The sequence below is a fragment of the Mytilus californianus genome, unplaced genomic scaffold, assembly GCF_021869535.1.
Source record: "Mytilus californianus isolate M0D057914Y unplaced genomic scaffold, xbMytCali1.0.p SCAF_6, whole genome shotgun sequence".
Taxonomy (NCBI): domain Eukaryota; kingdom Metazoa; phylum Mollusca; class Bivalvia; order Mytilida; family Mytilidae; genus Mytilus; species Mytilus californianus.
The window spans coordinates 15,145,207-15,158,911 of NW_026262712.1; the positions used below are offsets into that span (position 1 = coordinate 15,145,207).

Sequence of the window (13,705 nt, forward strand, 5' to 3'; positions counted from 1 at the left end):
GAAATTATTCTGAGCTTGTGATCACTGTCAGGTGTGAATTAAAACCACAGGTAAAAAGTGATTAGCGATCATTAGCCAATGTTTCCCGGCGGCATTGATATAGATATTAGGAGGGCCCTCAGGATTATCAAACTACTGAAGTGGCAGTTTTATTACAGGAAAGGGATTATAAACAAAAACAAGTGATCACAACTTACACCAGACAGTGCAAAATGGCGATTAAGAAATCCGATTTCAAACATTTAGTCAATGAAATGACCGAAATTACTTCTTTAAAAAAATAAAATTTGTCCTAAATCCCAATTACTCGTTTAGGACAAATAGTTTCATCTTAGGACATGACTGGCATATATGACCGTTTCCGGACCCTTGACTACAAGGTTCCATATCACAAAGGGAAGGCTGGAATTGAGTTTGGGGGTAATTGCCCAAAACGTTTAGGAATAAGGGGCCAAAAATAAGCATTTTTCTAGTTTCCAGACAATAACTTGTGTTTAATTGTATGGATCTCTCTGCAATTGTACTGCAAGGTACCATACCACAGGGAAGGCTAGGATTGAGTTTGGGGGTGATGAATCATAAGGGGGTTCAAAAAATTTGGGGGAGGGATATTTTTTTCCTTTTTTTCCTTTTTTTTCTTTAAAATTTTCCATTTTAAATTGGTTATTTCTGATTTATATATAAAAGCAAATAATAATGATATGGTTTGAATAGGTAAATTAAAAATTTTTAAGTTCTTAGACCACATTCATTCTGTGTCAGAAACCTATGCTGTGTCAAATATTTAATCACAATCCAAATTCAGTGCTGTATCAAGCTTGAATGTTGTGTCCATACCTGCCCCAACTGTTCAGGGTTCGACCTCTGCGGTCGTATCAAGCTGCGCCCAGCGGAGCATTTTATTTTTAAAACATTAATGTTTGACTACCATTTATTTTTTTAATCAGTTGAAGAACGAATTGTACAGTCAACGATTTTTCAGTCCCCTACCGACAAAGTCGAAGGGGACTTTAGGTTTGCACTCTGTCCCTCCGGCTGTCTGTCTCTCTGTCTGTCTGTCCATCTGTCAGTCCGGCAAATAAGTTTTCCAGATTTTTTTCTTCGTGCTTGAAGATATTTATTTGATATTTGGTTTATTGTTTTATCATGACAAGTTACAGGTCAAGTTCAATTTTCACGATTTTAGCTTTTCTTTTTGTTCAGTTAAAGCCATTTCCCTAGAATTAAATTTTTGATGAAATACTTATTAATTAGTAGATTTCCGTTCAAAGGGAAATAACTCTTTTTTTTTTTTTTAAATTTAAAAGACAAAATGACATTTTGGATTTTTTTCCTTGTCTTTGGTAAATTGTTTGAAGAATTTAGTGGAAGTTTGTTTGTCATTCTTGAAGATATTGATTTGATAATTAGTATATAGTTTTATCAAGACAAGTTGCAGATCAATTTGGAATTTTGTTCCGGTCTGATGATTTTGTGCAGAGTTATGGTTTTTGGACATAGAAAATTCACTTAAATAATCAGTTTTCAACAGTTTTTTTCGTCATGCTTACAGATTTTGACTTGATATTTTTATGTAGTTTACACCATGACAAGTTATAGATCAAGTTATAATTTCGTTCCATTACAATGAATTTTTAACTGGTAGAGGACTATGTATTGCCATGCAATACTCACAGAATGCTTGTTTCTTCTAATCTGTCTGTTGTTTTGGTTTGGAACTTTTATTTTTTATTAATACATGTGTGGTTAATATTATCCTCACACCTCTTTTTGATTTCAGGGAGATATTCTTGATGTGAATGAGATATTCAGAGACCTGGGAGCATTGATTCATGAGCAAGGCGAACATATAGGTATTTCTAAAACAATTTGAATTTTGCATTTGGATTGTGTCAAGTCAAATTTTCAAAAACCTACAATTCAGCTAGGAAGAAATCACACACAAAAATGAAGAAACATTCATAATAGACTAAACATGCATAAAGTGTTATGCCATTTTTTTTTTACTTCAATCCATTTTTATACGACCGCAAAAAAATTTTTGTGGTCGTATATTGGTATGACGTTGTCGTCGTCGTCGTCGTCGTCCGGCGTCGTCGTCCGAATACACATTAGTTTTCGCACTCTAACTTTAGTTTAAGTAAATGGATCTCAATGAAATTTTACCATAAGGTTCAATACCACAAAAGGAAGGTGGGGATTGATTTTGGGGGTTATGGTACTAACAGTTAAGGAATTAGGGGCCAAAAGGGGCCAAAAATAAGCATTTTTGTAACTTCCAGACATAACTTGTGTGTAATTGTATGGATCTCTCTGACATTGTACCACAAGGTTCCATATCACAAAGGGAATGCTGGGATTGATTTTGGGGGTAATTGCCTCCAAATTTTAGGAATTGGGGGCCAAAAAGGGGCAAAAAACAAGCATTTTTATAAGACCATGACAATATCTTGTTTGTAAGTGTATGGATCTTTATGAAATTGTACTACAAGGTTCCATATCACAAAAGGAATACTGGGATTGATTTTTGGGGTAATTTCCTCCAAATTTTAGGAATTAGGGGCCAAAAAGGGGCAAAAAACAAGCATTTTTCTAGTTTCATGACAATAACTTGTTTGTAAGTGTATGGATCTTTATGAAATTGTACTACAAGGTTCCATATCACAAAGGGAAGGCTCAGATTGATTTTGGGGGTTTTCCCTCAAAATTTTAGTAATTAGGGGCCATAAAAGGGCAAAAAAAACATGCATTTTTCTAGTTTCAGGACAATAACTTGTGTGTAAGTGTATGGATCTTTATGAAATTGTACTGCAAGGTTCCATATCACAAAGGGAAAGCTTGAATTGAGTTTGGGGGTAATTGCCCTAGGAATTTGGGGCCAAAAAGGGGCCAAAAAACAAGCATTTTTCTAGTTTCCAGACAATAACTTGTGTTCAAGTGTATGAATCTCTCTGAAATTGTACTGCAAGGTACCATACCACAAAGGGAAAGCTGGGATTGAGTTTGGGGGTGATGAATCATAAGGGGGTTCAAAAAATTGGGGGGGGATTTTTTTTTCCTTTTTTTTCTTTAACATTTTCCATTTTAAATTGGTTATTTCTGATTTATATATAAAAGCAAATAATAATGATATGGTTTGAATAGGCATACATGTGAACCTCCCGACGGGAGTACAATAATCCCGTTTTCAGGGGTCTCCTCCCGACCTCCCGTTGAAGAGGAAAAAATCCTGTGTATGAAATTTTTCATGAATGAAAAATTTCTGCCCAACATTTCATCTCAGGCATCTGGTGTAACTGACATTACCTGAAGTTATATTTTACCTGTAAATCAATTAACATGCATAATTATATGGCTTCACTTGTCAGCTTGGGTGTCAAACATACAGGTAATCAACGATTTTTACCTCAGGCTAACTGCCGTTGTGTAACAAAAACTGTGTATTTATTGGGTTACTTCCCTTGATTTATCCTGTTTTAAGTTACTTTCCTTTTAATAATGAAAATTTTTAAAAGAATATAAATAAAATATAAATTGAACAAATAATCATAAAAGGATGGTTATTAAATGATTTTAAATGTCTTAGGACAAATAAAAAAATAATAATTTGAAAATTATTTGAGGATTCTAGACTTCCTTTCAAGGCTTAAATTGAAATTTATATAATAACTATGACCCTAATTTTACAGATAAAATGATTTTCTGAGTTTGCAAATAAAAACTATTTGCAAGAGAAAAAAAAAAATTAAAAACTATTTGCAGATAGCTAAACAAATGTTCTGGTTGCAATGATTGTTTTATAGAATATGAAGTAAAAAATTTAAAGAACATACTGGAAAAATACAATGTTAGATTGAACATGTAGAATATAAAGATGGAGAAACTTTATAAGTACAAGGGTACTATAAACATAATAAATTGGATGGAAAGTTGAAGAAAACACACTTTAAAAGACCATTTTTACAGCACACGGTTACATTTACAACAAAATTAATGTCGATTAAAAACCTCCTGATCTGAGTCCTAATCTCCTGACCAAAATTTCCCAATCTCCTGATCTGAGTTTCACAGTCCATCACATGTATGAATAGGTAAATTGAAAATTTTTAAGTTCTTAGACCACTTTCATTCTGTGTCAGAAACCTATGCTGTGTCAAATATTTAATTACAATCCAAATTCAGTGCTGTATCAAGCTTGAATGTTGTGTCCATACTTGCCCCAACTGTTCAGGGTTCGACCTCTGCGGTCGTATCAAGCTGCGCCCCAGCGGAGCATTTTATTGTTCAATAATTTTATCAAGCAAACTCATTGCAGAATGTTTATGAAAGACAACAAAAATTTATCCAATAGATTTACAATTTGCTCAGGTATTGTCATATATTTATTTGTTTTGAAAAGCAAAAGTTCTTTTGAATTCCATTATACTATTTGTTTGCCTGCAGTTCTATTGTTAGTACATCTTTTGTGGGGAAAGATGTCATGTTGTTTTTATGCTATGCAAGTATGTGTAGGGGTCTCCATAAGGTCTCTTATAATTTAAAATAATTAAGATTTTCCAACTTATCAAATTAAAAATTGAGATATGTTCATCATTGTTAAGTACAGATTTGAAAAACTTCAATTTAGAGGGACTATAGATTATAAATACATTCTACATATGTTTTAATTTTTTTACAACAGAAATAAGAAGGAAATATTCTCTTCCGTCATTGCATTAAAAGGCTTTTACATACATAATTTAAGGTTCAAAAGTATTCTGTCAGTTCTGATGAATTAAAGGTTTAGCATCTGGTCAATAAATTTAAATTTAACAGGTATTGCATTCCAAGATTATGTACAAGGTTAATTTGAAATGTTTGCTGGACATTTATAAAAATTGACACAGGTACACTATTGAAAAAAATGCGTGGAGGGAGAGGGTATTAAATTAACATTTATCTCTATTACAGATTCAATAGAGGCAAATGTTGAAAGAGCTTATACTCATGTAGAACAAGGAACATCTCAGTTAGGTAAAGCTGCAGACTATCAGGTAAGGGGAGATCACTCACATCAGTATAAAACAAGGAACCTCTCAGTTAGGTAAAGCTGCAGACTATCAGGTAAGGGGAGATCACTCACATCAGTGTAAAACAAGGAAAGCTGCAGACTATCAGGTAAGGGGAGATTACTCACATCAGTGTAAAACAAGGAACATCTCAGTTAGGGAAAGTTGCAGACTATCAGGTAAAGGGAGATCACTCACATCAGTGTAAAACAAGGATATTCTCAGTTAGGGAAAGCTGCAGACTATCAGGTAAGGGGAGATCACTCACATCAGTGTAAAACAAGGATCCTCTCAGGGAAAGCTGCAGACTATCAGGTAAGGGGAGATCACTCACATCAGTGTAAAACAAGGAACATCTCAGTTAGGGAAAGCTGCAGACTATCAGGTAAGGGGAGATCGCTCACATCAGTATAAAACAAGGAACCTCTCAGTTAGGGAAAGCTGCAGACTATCAGGTAAGGGGAGATCAATCATATCAGTGTAAAAGAAGGAACCTCTCAGTTAGGGAAAGATGCAGACTATCAGGTAAGGGGAGATCAATCATATCAGTGTAAAAGAAGGAACCTCTCAGTTAGGGAAAGATGCAGACTATCAGGTAAGGAGAAATCACTCATAATTTTTAATTTCAAGTAAATTTTATTCTCTTATCAGTCATGTACTACAGTCAAAATTTCATGCAATGTTTCATTGCATATAATAAAGTAAACAAGACAATTTCTCAACTTTCTCTTTCATGTTTACAAACACTAATAACTAGGTCACTGTATGTTTCAAAAATATTTTATAAGAACACCAAATATAAAAAGAATAATGCCTTTTAAAAAACTCCCAAGATATATATTTTTGACTCAGAAAAAAAATTTCTGCAATAAAATGCAGGGTTAATTGGTACGACTGTCAAATTCAAGGAAATTATTTTTTTGTCCTTGTTTAATATGAAACAGGGTTTGACAAACCATATTTTGTTGGTATTACACCAAAAAGAAAACATAATTAGGTAAAGGGCAGATAATTCATGCAAATAAGAAAAATAAAATCTTAAAGATATTTGCTGAATATCAGGTTTAATTGGTTAATGCAGATTACTTATACACTGGGTAAAAGCATAGTTGCCAACTCACATGATATTCGCGTGTAATACACGCTTTTTCGACGGTTTACACGCGAGAATTTTGTCACATGGCGTGTACACGCTTTTCGTCACTTTACACGCCATTACACGCTTTTTCGTTGTTATGATTTTTTAGTCGTTAGTGAGATCGCGATTCACAGGTGTTTTCATTTATAGACGATAAATACCGAGAATTTCGAAGTATTTGTTGAGTCGCCATTGTTTATTTACGATATGGACGAACAACAAAAGCCCTTCACTTCAGGTAAGTTTGTAAGTAGGTTTTAAGATTTTGTGACTTCTTTCTCTCAAATTCGATTCACTTTGGGGAAATCCAGCAGAAAGAGGTCAATTTCTGGACCTATACTGTCGTCTAAAGAGCCAAGTGCTAAGCGAAAATGATACGTGTTTACGTACCAAAAAAGTTTGGAGTCCATGTTAAAATGAATCAAAAGAAAGTGATCGAGGGCCGAACAATGCACTGTGTACCCTATGTTACTCTCATATTTATATAGGATCATCCACATTATTAATCATTTGCAATCATAACAACATGTGTGAGAGGAAGTAATTTGATAAAGCATTCAATGGTATTCAAATTATAAAATATTTTTCTTTTTCAGTTTCAAATCTAGCCAACAGATTTCCACAGGCCATTTGGGAAGGGAATATCACAGAACTGTTGGATCAGTTCTCAGAGTACCAGCTGTCTATTGATGAACAACCCAGTTTTGACCAGACAATAGCAACATATATAATTTGTGGGGATCAATGGCAGACGTTGATGACATTTTTAATGGCAAAAAAAAAAAAACTTCATGAAATTCTTTCAGAGCTTGTTATTTAAACGTTAAAGCTATTTTAGTTTGCCAAATAACAATTCTGACTGTGAGAGAGCATTTTCAATTATAAAGAAATGTACACTGAATTCAGATCAGAACTCAATGATATATTGTGTGCCTTGTTATCATGTAAATGTAACCAAACTGGAAGTTATTTTGAATATTTGCCTAGTAGTGTTGTTTTGAAAGCAGCAAAAATAGGCCACTGTTGAATGCAATAAAAGTTTACAGTAGAATATTGTTTTTTTTTATATTAACAAATTTGTATAATGTTCATTTTAAAAAGTCCGCATCTATATCACACGTTTTCACACGCTTTTTGACATGTCATGTCATGTCATGACATGATTTTTCATTGTCAGAGGTTGGCAAGTATGGGTAAAAGTGTAGCACAGGAAACCTACAGGTTACAGATCAAGTTATGGGCGATACATCATACAAGTGTATAACAGGGAATATCAAGAATTATCTGCTTGACTTCAAATACCCATCTATCTACATCTTAAGGCTTAAAAATAGGTGTGGCAAATAAAATGTTGAAAGACCTTAACAAATAGATTAAACCAGAAGTGAGAGATGTTGATTTGGATATTTTTATTTGGCAACACTGGATTAGTTTTTATTCTTTTGAAGTTACCACATGAACAATGTGTAGGTTAATTTTTAGAGTAAAATTTTTGTTCCACATCAAGTGATTGTGTTATGTTTTGTTTTTTGACTGTGGTCCATAATTTTGTTGATAAGAAGGTAAAAGTTCCTGCTTTGTATTTGTTTTATATACCGGTACACAAAAAGCAAATGCATAATGAAATGGCAGCCACACCTTTAAAATAGTTTCAACATGAGACAAAAATAATTATAACACAGAAAAGTAGCTCAATTACACTATTTTCTTTTTTCATTATGATAAAGTCAATGTAAACTGAAATGGTGTTAAACATTCTTCAATCAATCAATCTTTTTGGTAAGTCAATGGAAGTGCATTTATTTTGGTACAGCAAAACCTCAGGTGAATGCAAATTTGATTCTAATTTTGTGAATTTTAATGTTACCTACACAGTAATATTTTTTTCTTTCTATTTTCAGAGGAAATCAAGGAAGAAGATGTGTTGTTTACTAATTATATTATTTATAGTAGCAGCCATTATAACATTAATAATCATCTTAGCAACCAGATAATATTTATATTTTTCATTCCTTGAATATAAATGTCATTCCTAAACAAAAAAGTGTACATCTAACAATTCATATGATTTAATCTGTAATGATGATATCATACATAAGCTACATGTCTTTTCTACTCCATACGCTACATGAGTTTTCTACTCCATAAGCAACATGTGTTTTCCACTCCATATGCTTCATATGGTTTCTACTCCATTAGCTACATGTGTTTTCTTCTTCATAAGCTACATGTGTTTTCTACTATATAAGCTAAATGTGTTTTCTACTATATAAGCTACATGTGTTTTCTGCTTCTATATGTCAATCATTGTAAACTTAAAGAATCATATAGGTTTAAATGATATCTGTATTAATGTTAAGATATAATGATGCTGTAGGAAATTGCTTGACAATCTGTTTTATAAAACTAAAAGGGTTGTATTCCATTTTATTGGTTGAACACCAAAAATAGCAGGGAGCAGTACAGTAAGTACAAATTTCAATTGATTCACCATGCTCATTACAGTTCAAATTTAAAGGAAATTGAAAAAAATAATGGAATTAAAAAATAAGGAGTCAGTTTCTTACCAAACTGGAAGGTAAACACCATACAGACTATTTATACTTAGATATTTTTTAATAAATTTATAGATACTTGTAACATACAGCATTGTTTTTATATGGAATTTTGTCCTGGGTATCTTTAGACAAAGGAAGGGAATGTATGATAAGGTTACTTTTTCTTTCCCATGAATAAAGAAATCCGTAAAAGTGTATTTCAATATTTTCACCCTTCAGGAGCACCTGAGATCCCCCCCAGTTTTTGGTGTAGTTCCTGTTGCTCAGTCTTTAGTTTTCTATGTTGTGTTTTGTATACTATTGTTTGTCTTTTGGTCTTTTTCTTTTTTTAGCCATGGTGTTTGTCAGTTAATTTACGACTTATGAGTTTGAATATCCCTTTGGTATCTTTCGCCCCTCTTTTTCAGCTAATATTCTTTAGATGTTTCACTGGACATTACGGTAATAATATATAAAGTTCTGTAGTACATATTTGTTTTAACCCTTTAGATGTCTTGTATTTTAGAAAAAACAGCAAACAACAGAATTGATTTTGAGATTTTATCAATATTCAGATAAAAAAAACTGAAATAATGTCTTGTACAAAGATGATTATATGCATGAAATATATTTGATTTAAAAATTAGAGATATGGTTTGATTGGCAATAAGACAAATATCCACCAGAGACAACATACTTCCTTCAACAATTGGCAAAACTCATACTGTCGAAAGCTATAAAATATGGTTGCTTATATCAAATTTATCAATAACTTATCAAAAATTGTAATTTATGGTCAAATATTTAAAATTATTCATATTTTGCAATATTAAAGTGACATTGAAAAGGATTATCTGCACTAAAAAACTTAACTATAATATCATATTCAAGGACCAGTTGGTATCATGCAATCTGTCTTATTGTCTGTCCTCAACTTTCATTACATATTACTCAACTTCTGCATTGAAATTAATTGTTATTTGGTTTAAAACTGTATTACCAGTCACTTACTGTTTGGACCATACTTTGAAATTTAATTATACCAACTGAGAATGGAATTTTTTGTCAATGTCTAATAAACGAGTGACAGTACCGGTGTATTTAGCAAGAAATCATGTACAACTTCTTGTTAAAGTATTTTATGAAAGAACTGAAGAGATTAAACATTTTTGCAATTCAGGTGGGGTCAAATAATTACATTTATCACATCTACTCCTTTCGCTTGTTAAATGAAACATTTGTTTATTATATGTTTGATTCTTATTGTAAAATATTTTGATTATTTTTAAATTGTTTATATGTTTAAAACTTATTTTACCTAGTAGAAGTAAATATTTGTATGCAAATCACAACAGTTTTATTTGGAAGAAATAGTTGTTAGATTTATAAAAAAAAACATATACGACAGCAAATTGTAAAATTTGAATTAAATGAAATTTTTTTGGAGAAAAAAAAAATACTGATAATAGCAGATTAATGTAACCTTGTTCATTAGATTTTAGTGCAATGATAATTATATGTTTTGAAATAACATTTCAAAAATTAATAAATAGCCTACCATGTACTGAAAAAATAAGGGAGAGAATTAGAATTGTCTCCCTTGGGTTATTTGGTTAAAGAGATGAATGAAAAAATAAAAAAAAAGTGCAATAAAATACTTGTTATCAAATGATTTCTTGGAAAACTGTAAATTCAAAAACAAATGCAAAATTATGACATGAGGAATGTCTCAATAAATGAAATTTGCCTCTAGTAGAACATGTACAGGAATTAATTTACATATAACTAATCTATTAATAGTTTTGGTTGTTTATGATTTTCAATGATAAATGCATGCATGACATATTAAATTTACAATATTTGTTTATTTATGTGTTAGTTTATTAATAAGTTAATCTACACTATTCTATCTTGATCAACCTCAGCCTATAAAATTGTGTGTACAGTCCTTATGTCCTTATGTTCTAAGAACCTAAAATTATTAAGATTATCATATTTTTGCATAATGTTGTATATTTACTGAAAACAAATCATTTGATTATATTTTATTATTTGTGATTTTATGTTTATTTATTTATATATATATATGTATTTACGTCTATGATTTTATATAAGTGTAATTAATTGATCAGTTGTTGTGAAATATTTTGTAAGAGCTGTTCCTGGCTAGTAGTTTGGGAAACCTTCACTTTGTAATATAGTAGTTTTGCTATACCCTATATGCTTTCTTTGAATAGTATACTGAATTTAATGGAACAAGCCAAAGGTTTTATTGTTAATAAAAATATTGTTTTATGATCTGGTATAGTCATTTGTTTTTGTCTTGCCTGATACAGGCAATGGTCTAACTGGTTTATTTTCATCAAATAACAAAATTTCTTGCTCCAATAAAGTTATAAAAAAATGGTGAGAGAATACCTGAGGGTAGGAATGCCCTTTACCGTCAGGCGTCAAATGGTCTTTTTCGTCTACTGTTAGCAACAATTTTTGTCATTGACCGAGATAAGAATATCAATCCAAAACTATAATGCATTGATCTATATTTCATACAGGAATGAATCAAGTCAATTTTCCTATGCATTTAACTTAAAATCTATGCAACTGAAAGTCAAAGAATATAGACATATTGTCTGTATAATTATTCCTGATAGTAATAACAAGAGTGCACATGCTGACATGTCTCGCCTGCTTTACTGAATACTGACCATTGATTTTATGTTGAAAGTCTTAAAGATAAAATGTTTAACTAACAGCATCACAGAAACTCAGACAGACATATACACCTTACAATTTTTTTTATACACAAAATATATTCGACCTATTGCTTATGATAATTGAAAAACAGACCAAAACAAAAAAAAACTTAACATTGACCTATGAATCATGAAAATGAGATCAAGGTCAGTTGAGACCTGCCAGACAGACATATACACCTTACAATCATTCCATACACCAAATATAGTTGACCTTTTACTTATAGTATTTGAAAAACAGACCAAACCACAAAAACTTAACACTGACCAATGAACCATGAAAATGAGGTCAAGGTCAGATGATACCTGCCTGACAGACATGTACACCTTACAATCATTCCATATGCCCAATATAGTTGACCTATTGCCTATAGTACTTGAAAAACAGTCCAAAACATAAAAACTTAACATAGACCAATGAACCATGAAAATGAGGTCAACAACAGATGAAACCTACCAGACTGACATGTACCCATTACAGTCATTCCATACACCACATATAGTTGACCTGCTGCTTATAGTATTTGAGAAACGAACCTAATAACGTAACTTTAACCTTGATCACTGATCCATGAAATGAGGATGAGGTCAAGTGAACCCTGTCTGACCGACATGTAGACGTTGCAAGGAACCCAGATACCAAATATGGTTATCCTATTACTCATAAGTGAGAAATTCACATGACAAAAAAACTCAATTTTTTTTTTCAAGCAGTAGTTGAACCATGAAAATGAGGTCAAGGACATATGACATATGACAGACAGACTTTTTGTAACATAAGGTATCTGCATACCATACATGAAGCATCCAGGTCTTCTACGTTCTGAAATATAAAGCTTTATACAAATAGTTTACTCTGCCGCTGGATAGTCATACCTATGTCTCACATACTGCGACAAAAATCATTTGAAATTTAGGTCACTTTAACCTATATTTCATGCATAAATGCAGTTGCTTACTTTCAATATTAAGACCGACAGAATTGACTACAGGGAACATATAGGCATCCTACTTCTCCAAGTTGTTATGTTATACTTTGGATATATTTGTTCTAGCTATGATTTATTTGCAATTTTTTTTAACCATGAATTATATTCAATGCAGGGAGCAATGTGCTGAGTTGAAATAGCTTGAAAATTTTGAAAAAAGCTAGTACAAAAGGGGAGAATCATTGTGAAGACTATTATAGAAAGAATGTGCTGAATTGAAGTAGCTTGAAAATTTAGAAAAAAGTTAGTACAAAAGGGGAAGGATCATTATGAAGACTATTATAGAAAGTTGTCCCATGCTTGCAGTGTATGACCCGATATATTTATAGTTATGATGTATTTATTTCTCTATGTCTTGTGCTTGTCTCAAGTGGTATAGTTCCTGGTTAAAATATCTGGCCTGGTCAAACCAAAGACTTGAAAATTGGTGTTTGATGCTTTTCTGCTAAGAATGCAGCATTTAGGAGTAAGTGCAGAGACTTGTTGGCTCATAGTCAGAATAAATGTGTTTTTTTAGTGTAACATTTCCTGCATACAGTGATTAAGTCAAATAACATATTAAAAAAACTACCTCAGGTTGTCAGTCTATTACAAAGCAGGGTTCATAATCATCTCACAATAACATGTTCTAGTCCTGATATTCATGTTATATAAAAATAAGGAGATGTGGTATGATTGCCAATGAGACAACTGTCCACCAAAATTCAAATGAAGTGGATGTAAGCAATTTCAGGCAACAGTACGGCCTTCAACAATGAGAAAAACCCATACCGTATGGTCGGCTATAAAAGGCCCCTACACAATTCAATTGAGAAAACTAATGGCCTAATTTATAACAAAACAATTTACGAAAAAAACAAATATGACAGACATGAACCAACAACCACCACTGAACTACAGGCTCCTGACTTGGGACAGGCACATAAAGAATTTGGCGGGGTTAAACATGTTTGTGAGTGCTCAAACCTCCCCCTAACCTTAGACAGTGGTGTAACAGTACAACATAAGAACAAACTATAAAAATCAGTCGAAAAAGGCTTAATTCATAAGATGGATACAAATAGAAATACATCTAACAAAAACACAGAGTGGACGTGGACAAAAACAAAAAGACACTAAGAACAGATCTGAGAGTACGCGCAGTTACTGACAGCTAGTTCAAAGCCAATAACAATTTTGTGAAAAAAATCATGTATCTAAGACTAAAGTATCAATCATTACATATCCAACATCCAATGTT

The 13,705-nt window shown here is 32.2% G+C and overlaps 1 protein-coding gene across 10 annotated transcripts in view; it reads left to right on the forward strand.

Annotated features, from left to right (window-relative positions):
- The window catches only part of LOC127706875 (syntaxin-7-like), a 28,553-nt gene extending 17,872 nt beyond the window's left edge, over positions 1-10,681 (forward strand). For 4 of the 10 annotated variants that reach the window (XM_052211601.1, XM_052211602.1, XM_052211599.1 and 1 more), the window contains 4 exons: positions 1,781-1,853; positions 4,951-5,013; positions 5,414-5,433; positions 5,574-6,151. In XM_052211601.1, the coding sequence (XP_052067561.1) occupies positions 1,781-1,853; positions 4,951-5,013; positions 5,414-5,433; positions 5,574-5,681 (264 nt within the window). In that variant the 3' untranslated portion in view covers positions 5,682-6,151. Of the gene's footprint in view, positions 1-1,780; positions 1,854-4,950; positions 5,034-5,277; positions 5,298-5,343; positions 5,364-5,413; positions 5,434-5,483; positions 5,504-5,573; positions 6,152-8,087 lie in introns of those variants that run through there. The other 6 variants (XM_052211606.1, XM_052211605.1, XM_052211608.1 and 3 more) reach the window with 6 other exon arrangements.
- The last annotated feature ends 3,024 nt before the right edge of the window (positions 10,682-13,705 follow it).